The sequence below is a fragment of the Sander vitreus genome, chromosome 8, assembly GCF_031162955.1.
Source record: "Sander vitreus isolate 19-12246 chromosome 8, sanVit1, whole genome shotgun sequence".
Taxonomy (NCBI): domain Eukaryota; kingdom Metazoa; phylum Chordata; class Actinopteri; order Perciformes; family Percidae; genus Sander; species Sander vitreus.
The window spans coordinates 25,570,155-25,584,334 of record NC_135862.1 but is presented as its reverse complement, the minus strand read 5'-3'; the positions used below and the strand labels follow the sequence as shown (position 1 = coordinate 25,584,334).

Below are 14,180 nucleotides of genomic sequence, written 5' to 3'. Positions count from 1 at the left end.
AGACTTACAGAAAACATTTGACCTCTGTCATTGCCAACAAAGGGTATATAACAAAGTATTGAGATGAACTTTTGTTATTGACCAAATATTTATTTTCCACCATAATTTGCAAATAAATTCATTAAAAATCCTACAATGTGATTTTCTGGATTTTTTTTCTTCTCATTTTGTCTCTCATAGTTAAAGTGTACCTATGATGAAAATTACAGGCCTCTCTCGTCTTTTTAAGTGGGAGATTTTGCACAATTGGTGGCTGACTAAATACTTTTTTGCCCCACTGTAGCTCCGCTACCTTCTTCGTTGCTCTGCCTGGTTGTAGCGCTATCCTATTGTGTGTAGAGGGAATTTGAAAGACAACCGTTTATCCCGCCCCTCGGATTGAGCTCCATCAATGGTGAGTTCCCAGACCCAACATCTTGATGTGGGTCTGGCTTGTCAGGCTAATTCAAAAGGCCAAAAACAAAAATACGCTAGAGTGGTGTTTCCGTCCTAAATATGCTTTTAAACGAAAGTTTGACTCGGGTACATTTACAAAACCACCCTAGGTTGCATTTTGGCGAGAATTACGCTTTAACAAATACTGTGCATACTTTAGTAACTAATTCAGACAATTCACTCAAAGTGTTGCCATGCATTAACAACATGAACTGTGCCTTTGCAGAATAAAAATGTATAATGTTCTATAGTGCTTCAAAGACAGTGATAAAGCCAGAGCAGATTTGTATCCACCATAGGGAGCAGATAGATTAGAATGTCTTAAACAAAAGAAAATGAAAGATTCAATAAAATGTCAGGAATGTATAGAACAATTGTTAAAATAAGAAATCAGTACTTAAACAAAAACAAAAGATGATAGACGATGTCATTAAAATGAATGGCTGTGGTACTTTTCATACACATATGACCTGTCCCAACAGGGCATTTGGAGCCATCCACTGAGGTGTGATAAAGTATGCACACTTGTGGGGTGTGGGGAGGCGGCTGAGAGTGTGACTTTACTGCAGTTGCACATAGTGGAGGGGGCTATACGTTAAACCGCCAACTGAAACAACTGAAACCCCACCCTACTCTACACCAGCTGACCGAGGGCTCTCCGATTTCTCCAGTGTGAAACAGGCTCATCTTTGGCGAGTAACATATATGGTGCTGAAAGGGTTATAGTATGACAAGCTTGTGGCAAGTTCATAGAGTGCAGATAATTTGTTTTCTGACAGACTTTTAATGCAGATCTTATGAGTATTGATTTATTCCAATACTTTTTCTGAGCAGACATTGATCCATACGTTCCTTTTCAGTCTGTTCCCTGAAAACAAGACTACTCTGTTGTTTCTAAAGAGGAGTAACTAACGCTGATTAACCTTTATTGCATTGATGCTTACAACATGTCTTTTATGTACTGACCCAACATTTACTCAGGTTAGGACGTGCAGTTGTGGGAGTTGATGTGGGTTGATGACTGCCCAGTGGAGGTCACAGATAGAGTCGTGTTGAAGCGCCCTCAATGCAACATCACAGCCTGAATGACGCCTCATTCATTCTCCCTCTCCTTCCTGATTTCTTTCTCCCCTTCGTCCCCTCTTACAGCCAGAGGTGGGTTACAGTGAATAATACAGCTACTATTATATCTCAACATTAATACAGGGATTGATGCCCTACTATTATGTAGTGGTATATCTCCTTGTGCGGTCCAGTGCATTAAGATGAGGGGCTGATGGGGATTCGTGGGTTGGCTGAACGGAAAAGAGTAGTTACACAGTCCATTTCCCCTTCTGCGCTAATTAGCATGTCAACTGTAAAGCTGCCTCCAATGAGCCGTTTAGGAGAGGAGAGAAAGCGAGGCAGAGCCAGTCAAGGAAGTTTTTTTCTGTGCCATCAAACTGCCACTAAAATCTGACCTTTACCGGTCAACAGGGAAGACAGCATTTATTGGCAGCGTGTGATTGGCGGCAGGGGGTTGTCATGTTGGTCTCAGACTTTCTATGTATTTGTGTGTGCTGTTGACCGAAGGTAATTTCTTTAGGGAGCACAGCATTGAAAGTTTAATATCCTCACAGAGCCTGAGATGCACACAATACCGCCTCATTCTCACCCAGTCATCCCATTTGAACTGTTTTTGAATGAATAAAAAGAAGCATTAGGATTCTGAGGGAGAGGAGGTACTAAGGGAGATAGCTCTTGCAACAACCACAGGGAACACTGATCAGGGCTTTACCATATGGCAATACCATGTACCATGTTAAAAGTGGTGTTTCCCAGTGTAAACCGAAGCATTAATGTAATTTTGTGTAATGCTGTCAAGGTTTTATCTTGCATCAATCGTTGTCTTTACCTCTCGGTCTTGTCTGAATCAAGTATAGGTTTTCGTAATGATGGATGAGCAGAGATTTTTGGCCTATTGACATGACTCAGGCAATGTGACTGTCTTGCCAAAGTTGAAATAAAATCACTTCTCCGGATAAAGAGCAGATGCAGACGTAGCGTCATCAACATTGAAACGGTGCCCACAGACACAATGCACCTCCTATGAATACAGAGGGTCTCTCTCTGGATTGGTTGATGGAAGGTCTTGTTTTCAATCCGTGTTCTCTCACACTGAGTTTATTATCAGTAATGATAATATTAGTTTATTATCCGTTCATTATTATTATCATTTTATTACCAAAATGAAGTCACTTTGGCAGATGTTCACGGAATAAGGTCATTTGTGCTGCTGCAAACTGGTGAAGAAAAGAGAGAGAAAGAGGGAGGGAGATGCTGTGTTCTGCAGAATTCCCTTATTCCAGCAGGTCTGCAAATATTCCCAAAGCTCTTTTCCTATTTTTTTTTTTTTTGCGTAATACACCATGAATTAGGGCATGAATTATAGGATGCATTGCAACATGGTTGGGTAGCAATGAGTAGAAAAAGAACTGATCCCTGCAGCATGAAAAGATGCAAAAGGGGGGCAAATAAGATATAAGAGGATGGGGAAAACGGCCAATAATAAAAGTATGTTGTACACCGTAGAAAAGGGTGTAATAGCATTAGCAAACCTCTCCCACCACGGTGTCTTTCCTTAGCTTTGCCTTTAAAAGTGTTGTGAATAATTTACTATATGAAGAGGAAAGGGCATTAAAAAGCCCTTTACAAAGTAAGTGCAGGGAAAGTTATTTACCCTGTGGCATCAAATGCAGAGCGACTATTGATTATATGTCTTTCAATCTGAATATCCCCTTTTCTCGCCAGGCTTCCGCCTGGTGCTTTGGTTTTCACTTAAGATGATTTGCATATTTTGCATCTTCATCTTCGCTCTGTCCCTCCAGGGATGCATAATGCCTCGCATTGCATAACAGGAGCGTTCCCATTCACAGTGCCGCGGCTCCAGGAATAAACATGTACTTAGATGTTCACAATTTTATTCTCATGCATTTGTTAAAAATTTGTCCCCCCCCCCCCCTGCAAAGCATCTAAAAGCACAAATAGCGAATAGACGCGGTGTGTTTTTCACAGCTACAGTTCACTTCACCCCTTCATATTTGTTTTGGGATTGCAGCCACCACACCCATCAGCAAATGAAATCCTTCCAGTTTATTAAGAGAGTGTGGGTGAGCCTGCATCACGTTGTAGTGAAATGTTAGGCCATGTGCTGTGCCAGTGTCTCTAATGGATGCTGTGTTGCAGCAGCAGCAGCAGGTCAGATCTTGGTAAGCTGTGCAGTTCTCCGACCATCCCTGCAGCAAGGCCACACACCCACTCCATGCTTTGAAATGAGATAATAAACTATCTAATACACACACATCCGCATGCACAAACACAGGGACGTTAACACACGCACGCTTAGTATCACCTTTCTCCCCCAACAGCTCACAGTGAACCTAGCAGCCTGTCTGTTTTTACACAAAGTCAGACAGACTGACCCTGAAGATAAGGAGAAATCCCAGGGCTGCTTTTCACCTCATTTTAAGCCCGGCAATTGTCAAACACTTGAAATACATTTGTAATGACATGTTTTGGTCTTCTGGCAATCTCAAACATAGCCAGCCAATGTCACCTCAGTTCATTCCACAAACTCCCTATGCCTATCAGGAAAAAAATTATAATTATGTTGCAGTTGTTGATAGTTGCTAGTGGATGTTATTATTTTGTTGCTTTGTGGTTTTCTGAGATGGGAACTCAAGTGGAGCGATGTGGGTTCATTACGCATATGATCATTGAGCTGTTGCCCTCCACAATGACATCGGGTCTTTTCAGTTTGATACTGTGAGGGGTAAAAAAGCAGCAGAGAAATGTGCTGAGGGTAACACTGAGGACTTTCTCTTTTACTCACAGCACACTATAGCTGCCACATAGTACAGCAGGGGTTTCCCATTTGCTTGAGCCCTTTGGTCCTCTGCACCAGGTGCTATGTGGGGAACAGCTCGAGTGTCCAACCTGTCTCTGGCCATGCTCTACCTCTGCTGAGCCAGCATACTCATTAAGCCCTTCAACTAGTGAAACTCAATGGGAGACGGTCCACCCGTCTGCCTGCCTCTGAGGATTTTCGGCATGGCTGCACTGGCAGACCGGAGTGAGATATTTATACAGGCCAAATGTTTGTGTGCCTCTACAGGCGTGGCAGTTTATGTTAAGGAAAACAGGCACTCATAAAAAGGAACTGCCTTCACATGAATTGAAATTTATTTTTCTTAACACATTGTCTTTTTTTATTGTATGCAAATGCCTCGTAAGATATCTTCATAAGCACATTTGATGTCAACAGCAAGCGGCAATATTCACATTTAATTAGTGCCTGGTGGAAAAACGTCTCCTTCTGTAATCAGCTCAGTTTATGTATTTATATCTCGTTGTCCTCATTAGAACATCACTGGGATTTTTATGGTCCTTCATTGCCTTAACGTACTGAGCACACTGGGTTTCTAAGCATTGCTTCTGGGCTGACTAGGAAGAGATAGCAGTAAGACAGGGCAGCTGCCGTCCCTGCAGCCTTCCCGCATCCGCAGCATGAAGTAAAGGAGCTTTGCTCCCCTGTGGTACTGTTTGTCTGTATTTGGACCAGGGCTTTGGTCTTTGGCACTGGGCTTTGTACTGTGCATGGCTTGCAGGCCCTATTTCCCTGGGCATGTCTCAGAGACTCCATCCACACTCTCACTCCCTCTGACTGACTGTGGCAAGCAGAGCTTCCTCGCTCTCTGGCTGCAATCTTGGGATGACTTTCCCCTTCCTGGTGCTATCCTGCTTGTCCTCAAAACATAATTGAAGTGGCTGTGGGTTCTTAGGCTGACTGAAGAGTCTTGTTGGAATGGTAAAGATCAAACAGCAGAATTAGTCAGGGATGTCTAATAGTGTTTCTTCTGCCATTGTCCTGGCTTTCCCCTTTTTTTCCATCTTGTCCTCTAAGGGTAGAGGCTGTTGTCAGGTGTGAAAGAGTGCGGAAGTGTCAGCGCAGACAGCAGGGATGGCTCTGGACAGGCAGAGAAAGGCTTGTTTGTCTTTAATCCTTTCTGGCTCGATTGATTTAGAGTCACTTTGTGGTGAATAGGCCTTTCAACTCTTCTCGGGAGATAGAGAGAGAGAGGGAGACATGGCAAACCTTACATCTTTGATAGGAGCATTACTGAAGACCCTAAACAGTGTAATCTAGGTTACCTTTGGCCCAGCTAAGGCATCCAATCAGAACCACCACAGAATTGCACCATTCTGAATGCTTGACTAAGCATGTAATGGATAGTGGAAACTCTTTCTGTATGGAGCATACCAGCGAGCCAAGTCTTTTTGTCTTGTGTTTTTTACCTGGACAGATTAGAGGTGTTGAAATTAATCAAATAATCGATGCATCGAATCGTGGACATGGACGATGCTGCTTCGATAATCGGCAGGCTCATTATCGATTATTTCTGTTTACAATTTAATGTAGGCCTAACAACCTTTCTGTTTACACATTCTGTTATGTTTTTCACATTCAGGAAGTGCCATGTGCTCAGCGCTGTAGTTTTATGCATCCAATTTATTTAGTATCAGAGCTCTGCAGAATGTTTTGCTTTTGAAGCTTGAAAAGCTATGAATTAAATATCCTACATGGCTTTAATAGAAAAACTTTGACGCATCGTGATGCATCGAGATATCGAATTGAATCGCTGACATGATCATCGTAATCGAATCGGGAGATTAGTGAAGATTCACACCTCTAGGACAGATGCTGGAAGTCAATTGAGATATGTAGAAAATATGTACTCAACCCCATAAAAGCTCAAATGTCTCCAAACTAAAGTGTACGTGTTCATAGAACCCAGCATGCAGTCGTCCCATCAGTCAGCGCGATTTTCTAGGTAATTTCTCGCATTGTGTGAATCCACCAGGACTCTAATAAAACTTTAACCAGGCAGATGGAGCTTTTTAATCTTACTTCTAGAGTTTATATTCTGAGCCTGAAAGCACTGTTTCCCTCAGCTACCATCGCATACCCTGTGAATAATTTACTTGTTGTACAACGGACGTCGGCTTTACACTATTCACTGGGGAATGACAGGGATGCCCATCGGAAGTCTGGAGAGACAGGGATGGGGAGTTTTACTGGAAGGCTGTATATTGTCTACAGCTTAGTTTGTTTACCATCATCAAGATAAATACTGTGTAAAGGGATGTAGTGAAATACATGGGCCTCATAATGGAAGGGTTTAGGGATTCATTTTATTATGCATTAAGTACCCATGCTTCACTGAGAAAAGTCAATTTTAGCAAGTCTGTTTTAAATTATAAATGTAATTTTTTGAAGCAGCTTTCCTTGGCCCAAGTGTCTTATCTATCTGGATATTTATTAATATGTTTTACTTAAGAAAAACACGTTTTCATTGATAGCTAAGAGGAATACTCCACTGAAAACCTGTGTTTTTACCACGTAGGCTTGAAAAGTGGTTCTGAAAAGTCTGTAGCCTGCACCTCAGTGAAGAAAAAGTATAAAAAGTCCATAAAAATATAAACCACAACTGCAGCGTAATCCACTTCTCTGTTGTCCGTCCAGAGGCTCAGTACAAGTGTTACAAACACTTGGGTTATAACCACAGCCTAATACACAGCTTCCATGCTAACAACAAAGGTAAGCTGTGTATTTAACTATGTTTTATAATATTGTAATATACTTTCCATGTCAGCAGCTGTAAAGTGGATTGTTAAAATGAAGACATTTTTTATTGTATTATTATAGAAATGTCTGTGCTTCAATCCAACAAAGAACCGTTAATAGCAAGTGCCAAAATCAACGTCAGGTTGCTGCTAGTGACACACATATTAACACTGAATAACAGCTTTTAGAGCAGTGCGTTTAATAAAACGCACTGCAATCCGGCTATTAATAAAAGGGACTAAAAGCATAAATGTTTCTGAAGGCTTGTCAAGAAGGAAGGTGATTCAAGGAATATATAAGGAGCAATAATGTGAAAACTAGTTAAGTGTTCTTCTGTGTCACCCGGGCTTTTGTTCTGTTTGCTCACATGTGGCCACCATGGAGGGTAAATACAGTACAACTTAAAACGTACTTATTTATTAGGAAGGTTTTATTTTAAAAACATTTTCTGACAGGCACACACAAACACTCTTTTGAGAGTCTACTCTCAAAATGGCTGCTTTTTCTTTCACAGCATGCCTCAAAGAAGACATTTTACACTTGCTGAGTAGAAAATACAAATAGCCTGTCTTTACTTTCAGGCTTTTTTTTTGCCATTCCTATTTGATGTTTACGGTTGCTTCAATATGTTTGTTGTTCTGTGACTCTGGTTCCCTCTCACAGTTGGCAGGTCATTAAGTACTTGTATGGTAACATGAATCGCAGGCTTGCGGGATCACATGGCGAGAAATTAAAAATGGTCCTTTATCTGAAGTGAATATCCTCTGTCTTCATTTGAGTGCAAAATCAATGCCGGCTAAAGCAGAAGATGTTGTGCACTGCAAGGGGAAAAAAAGTTGTACTTCCCAATGAAAAGAAAGATGGAGTTGCAGTAAAGGGCAAAGGGGATTGTAAAGTGATAAATTGGCTACATCCTAAAGCAGTGCAGTAAGGTTGGCATTTCCCCCAATTTTATGGTTTATTGTGCTGAAATGGTAGAAGTGCTTTCTAATTACTTAAACAAAAGGTTTTCAGTATGGCGCACCAGATGTCTACAGAAGATCATGATGTCTGTGTAAAAGACGGCTTCTTTGTCGGCCAATTATTTACTCTTAGCTTTAAAGCCTTTAGTAAACTGAAGTAAGCGGCTCCAACACGCGCTCTCAATGCACTCACACACACATGGATCACTCACTCAATTAAACTTTACAAACTCATTCACAGGAGCATTGAGCCCGTGTGATGACACAGAACTGCAGTAATTTGACAAAAGCTGTCATTCTTTATGACAGGATTGTGACCTCTCTGAGCGCTCAGAGAGTGAAAAGGTCAATATCATCCAACTTACATAAACACACACACACACGCACACCACTCTCAGACCCCCTTCCTCTAGGGAAGATTAAAGTGGGGTCCTGTATGGAGTGGCTCTGTGTCACTGAGCCAGTAACCGCAGCAACTGTTAATTCTCGGAGCCAGCCATTCGGATGAAGGGTCAGCCTCTATTTTCTTCTTCTTCTCCCCCTCTAAAGTCAATCTCTCTTTCACATTTCACGTCTATATCCAGTCTTTTTATAGATATCTAATACGTTCTATCCCTCTTTCACACATCTTATGGTTTGACCTCCTTCACCTCTCCTTCCTGTTTGAAAAGTTGCCGTACAGTTGATTCACACAGTATTATTGCAATTATTTTTCACCCTGTGCTTGTTAAAGGGCCACGAACAGCAGGGCTAGATTCATACAGCTAGATAGATTCACACCTTATGTCCTCCAATTTCCTCCACCAGAAAGTTAATGTTGCTCTTCTCTAGTCCTCGCTGTGGGGCTTCTTTTGTCGCTTTTCTACAAATGACATTTTGAAACCGGACTCAATTCTTAAGGAAGAGTGGCCATATTTTTTCTGAGTGCTAGAGTCTTTTTTTTCTTCAGTTTTGTGTTCCAGACAACAAATCATTTTTCATTATCACGGCTGGAAGATAAGTTCCTATCCGCTTCAAAGATCTCTGCGCTGCATGTATGCATGGTAACGTCAACGAGACAAATAAAATAACATCAGTAAGACAAAACAGCCATGTTGTTTTGACAGTGTTTTCCAGCAACTAAACCATAAATACATATTTGAAAATCTAGAGTGCTAAAGGACTCAGTACCTCACTGACGCTTGTTAAAATTGAAATAGCAGTGGACCTGGCAAGCTGTCACGTGTCACCCTCAGTGTTAAATGATAGCTCTGTGCTCTGCAAAGTTGCATACATGGATTGTGAAAGCAGAGTAATAGCCCAGAGCAATTGTGCAAACTGCACAATATGTTTTTTTAAATTGCCGTGTAGAATCACACTGGGTCAAGTTGCAAAGATAGGGTCCCCAACAACGAATAATGTAAACGGTGATAAGCTTAGCATCACTGTGGGATATTTGTGTTGAGGGACTAGCGGATCATATATTAAGTGTAAGTGCTGTTTGCATAAACTGTTATTTTTATATTTCCATGTCCCTGGAAAATATGGTAATAGGCCAAAGTATTCCTCCAACCCAAATGTTAATCATAACCCTGAAGCATCTACCGCTCTGATTGATATTATAACAATGACGGCCTTAATAGTAAGCCTTCTCCGTGCCTCTCCGGTATTTGGGGATTCCTTGATCCTAAACCCGCAGATGGGATATCAGAACATGACCACCCCACAATTAAAAGTAGATAAGGAGCTCAGTGGAGAGGCTTCAGGTCAAGCTCAGATGCACTCGCCGAGGTCAGATAACCAAAGAGATTAGAGCTTATACTGGAGGTATTTCCTGTGGCACTGAAACAAAGGTCTAATGACAGAGTGGTGTTGTTGTTGTTGTTGTTGTTGTTGTTGTAGTAGTAGTAATGGTAGTAGTGAAAGAAGCAGGGCAGAGATTACTCCTGGTAGGCTCAGATCAGACAGATTGCTGGGTGGTTTTACAGTCACTTAGGGGAACGACACACTTGGACAAGTTCCCTTCACTGGGCATTAAACACAATTAAGTGCAGGCACTGTGTCTCTCCCCACCTGGACTCTTAAACCTCCTCGTGCTCCCCTCGCGAGCTTTAAGTCCACTCTATCTATCTGGCCTCTTAAACCTACTGTTCCTCCCCTGCTTCCTCGAACCTGTCCTTGTGCTCTTCATAATCTGGCCTTCAGAAGACAGTCATCTGTGGTTCCATATATTAGCCGCTCTGCATAGGGACATGACCTTTACCAGCCTTTTGACGTTTTCAATCTCCCTTTTCTTAATCAGGAAAGCATAAAGCGCCTTGCAGCGAATACAGTTCCTTTTGAATTATTTAGACGCTAGATGATTGAAAGTCCAGCTACACCAGCAGCACCGCACCTCTGTCTCTCTCAGGAGTGGTCTCACTCAGACCACTCGTTCATTCCCGGTGATAAATCCAATGCAACTTTACTGTCATCTATGTGTAAATAAACAAGTGTCCTTCGCTTAGAGTGTGCTGGATGGGCTCTGTTTGCAGCCCCCCCTCGCCTTCCACATTGACAGCAGCATGCAGACTGTGTTTATTGAGCGTCGACTCCAATCTTTCACAACATCACACCCTGGGCAGCGCAGTCAATCAGTGTTGGAATTTGAGCACTCTCAAACCAGGCTTTTATCTATCCAATGTCATTCACACACACTCCTGATTATTTCTTTCTGTGTCTTCACTTTTAATTGCATCTAGTCATTTCTTAGTCCTTAGGAGAGCAAGTGTATCATTCATCCGCCTGAGTGCGCTCCTGTATACCTACTGAAGCACTCTCATCATGTGTGGTCAACCCGAACAGAGTCCAACTTCGCTGCTCAAAGGTTACAGGTTCAATGAGAGTGACACTGCACTCATCTGACACTTAAAAGGGGGTTGCTTGAAGTCAGTTTATGTATCTACAGATCCTAAAGGACTCATTAGACCTGTGGCGTTTCTCAGCACCTCATAAGGCTCATAAGGAAACCCCAACTTTTCTCTTACACATCATCACCTAACATCTCTGAGAGCCACTTAGGAGTTTGGTGAACTTGTAATGGGCTTTAAGTCACTTTGTTTGCCTGCGGTGCGACATCGCTGATCAACAGACTTGTGCCATTAATCAGACTGAGGCTACTCTTGTTTGTTGTGAAAGTGCTGCAGCACATTTCCCGGTTTATTAACCGTTTTTTATCACTTGAACATTATCAGATCGAGAAAATTAGCCCTGTGTGTGGTGGATTAATTAATTTATTCTAAAAGGCAAAAAGGAAACAGATTCATCCATAACTGCTATCTGATGATGACTGTGTGTGTCACTGAATGCATGTGTTTGTTTGCTTGCAGAGCAGGTTTGTTGTACATATTGCAGACAGGCATTAAAGTGTTCTAGAGCAGCGGTGCGAAGATGAGCAAGGAAGAGGGGAGCGCTGTGAACCGTGCGATGATTTACCATGGTGCTATTCCATATCTTACCTCATTTGGAATTTTTTTATTTTTATTTTTTTATCATAGCAAGATTGCCTTGGGTATTTCATTCTATTAGTTGCAGGCAAAAATGACACCACTTACCTCCTAGCCTATATTTCATCGAGTGGTAGGCATGCTGCATGGCTCTCCTCTCTGACTAATGGAGCAACACATCAGCAGGTGGGACACTTCGCCAATCAAAGCCTTCCATAAACACTTTCTTGCATTAATGGACTCACATTGCAGACCTCACACACATCAGCGGGGCCTGGCAGGGTGACAGAGGGGAATTAGGGAATTGCTCCCTCTAGGTGAAGTTCAAGTATACTGCAGGTAGTTTTATAACGCTTGGAAGTTTGCATTTTAGAAGGTGGCAGTAATTACATCTCTGTATGTTCTGGATTTAACGTAATCAGCTCAAATGTGCAAAACCAGCACGGCCCAAGTCCAATTTTTGCTCTAATCTCTTGCAGAGCTGTTATTGGCTTATCATCATTTTAATTGGGGTAAGCCCTCTTGTTTTTTGAGCAGTGTTTGGTGATGGATGACTGTGTCTGCATTTCCCCGGGCAGCCAGAGGAAAATTGAGCCTGTTGCAGTGGGCCTTTTGAGCTGGGATTTGTGTTCATTTAGAGCTAACCTTACTATATAGATTACTGTATTGTTCACAAGGTCTGTCATTATCAGCAAAACCTGCCACAGGAGAGCTGAAAATAAACTCAGTTTATAATTTATATAGCTATCCCTGAAAAGTGACACAAAAATCACAAGAAAATGTCAAGGCCCTCTCTTAAAAGGCCTTTATTGTCATGGCATAGTCATCTTCTTCTTCTTTATTTTATAAAGGACAACACACATTAATTAACTTTTCTGTAAATGTGCCAGTGTTAGCCTGTTGGCTAATTTTCTACTGTAGTCCTTTGGCCAGATGTTTTTAGACCAGAGCAACAGGAAACAGCAAGACATTGGTACAGGTTAAACTTTACAGACAGAAGTCAACAAGACACCATACAGACAGCTAGAGCAACAAATAAGCTTTCTCAGTAAGCCATGCAGAGCTACAGGAAGCAGCAAGACATTAGCACAGTTACACATCAACAGTATCCGCATTCAGTTCAGGAGGCCATGCAAGCATCAAAACACAGCCAAGCAACACAGACTCGAGCCATATTCTTGCACCGTTCAACCATGCAAAGCATGTTAGACCTAAAAACCAAGTCCGACGCGTTTCGGCATCAATCCTTCGTCAGGGAGTCAAAAAGATCTGATGTTATCTGTAGTTTGTTTTCTAACCTTGTTGCCTGTCTTCTCTCTTGCCTTGCAGTTATGTGGCTGTGGGCTGCTCGGCGTGGGCATCTGGCTCTCTGTGTCGCAGGGCAGCTTCGCCACCTTCTCGCCCTCATTCCCCTCACTGTCGGCTGCCAACATGGTCATCGCCATCGGCGCCATCGTCATGGTAACCGGCTTTCTCGGTTGCCTGGGTGCCATCAAGGAGAACAAGTGCCTGCTTCTGAGCGTGAGTTCAATCTGCATACCTACGCAATGCCCCATTATGGGGCGGCTGTGGCTCAGTGGTAGAGAGGTCGCCTGCCAATCGGAAGGTTGGTGGTTTGATCCCTGGCCCTGCAGTCCCATGTCAAAGTGTCCTTGGGCAAGACACTGAACCCCAAGTTGCTCCCAATGCTGCGCCATCGGATGTGTGTGTGAGTGTTGAGCGGATGTGTGTGTGTGAGTGTTGAGCAGGTGGCCTCGGCCACAGTGTATGAATGTGTGTGAATGGTGAATGGTTCCTGTACTATGTAAAAGCGCTTTGAGTAGCCATTAACTGACTAGAAAAGCGCTATATAAAAACAGTCCATTTACATTTAAAACACACATAGACGCATACATTCTCACACTGCAACTCCTCTCTCACTCTTTTTCTCCTCCTTTGAATATTCTCACATTCCCTCATTTTTCACCAATGCAGATATTTACAGAAATGTCTTGTGAAGACACCTTCTAACATTTGTGTCCATACACCCACACACACACACACACACACACACACACACACTAGTCACAGGCCAGCGAGAACTCCGCAGCGTATCTGTATTTGTCTTCCAGCAGAGGTAGACAACAAGAACCCCTGTGTCAAACCTCAGGGGCTTTCAGAGGAAAAATAGAGCTACGGAGTGAGATTTTCCCTTTCTGCAAATGAACACCAACACAGTCATGTCATTTCCATGGCTTTGGTCACCTCCCAGAAAAAGAAAATCTGTCAGTCAAGAGTTCTTTTGTGTCACCACAATTACTGTATGTACATGGCGCAGTAAAAGCACTTGATATTTTTGAGAATGTTCTATTATTCTACAGTATAAGACTCCTCTGACTCGACGAGCACGGTTTGCCCAAAGTTGTACAAGTGTTTTATCTTAAGCACAAGTTAATTACTAAAGTTCACCCAATGGAATGAGGTTTGCGTCGATCCGCTGCAAAAAAAAGAAAGAAAAAAATGTTCTTGTACAGAAACTTTAAATGAGAAGTGGAGTTGGGGCTCTGGGTACTTAACATCACAAACAGCTCAATCCCCTTGAAGCTCTTGCGTCACACAGAAGTCCCACCAAAGCCTCAGTGTCCGACATGGCTTCCTTTACCTGTCTAACAACTG

At 42.4% G+C, this 14,180-nt stretch overlaps 1 protein-coding gene across 5 annotated transcripts in view; it reads left to right on the top strand.

The window, feature by feature from the left end:
• tspan9a (tetraspanin 9a) overlaps window positions 1-14,180 on the top strand; it is a 186,672-nt gene that overhangs the window by 146,394 nt on the left and 26,098 nt on the right. For all 5 annotated transcript variants that reach the window (XM_078257657.1, XM_078257656.1, XM_078257654.1 and 2 more), the window contains one exon: window positions 12,855-13,046. In XM_078257657.1, coding sequence (XP_078113783.1) covers window positions 12,855-13,046 — 192 coding nt within the window. The remainder of the gene's footprint in view (window positions 1-12,854; window positions 13,047-14,180) is intronic.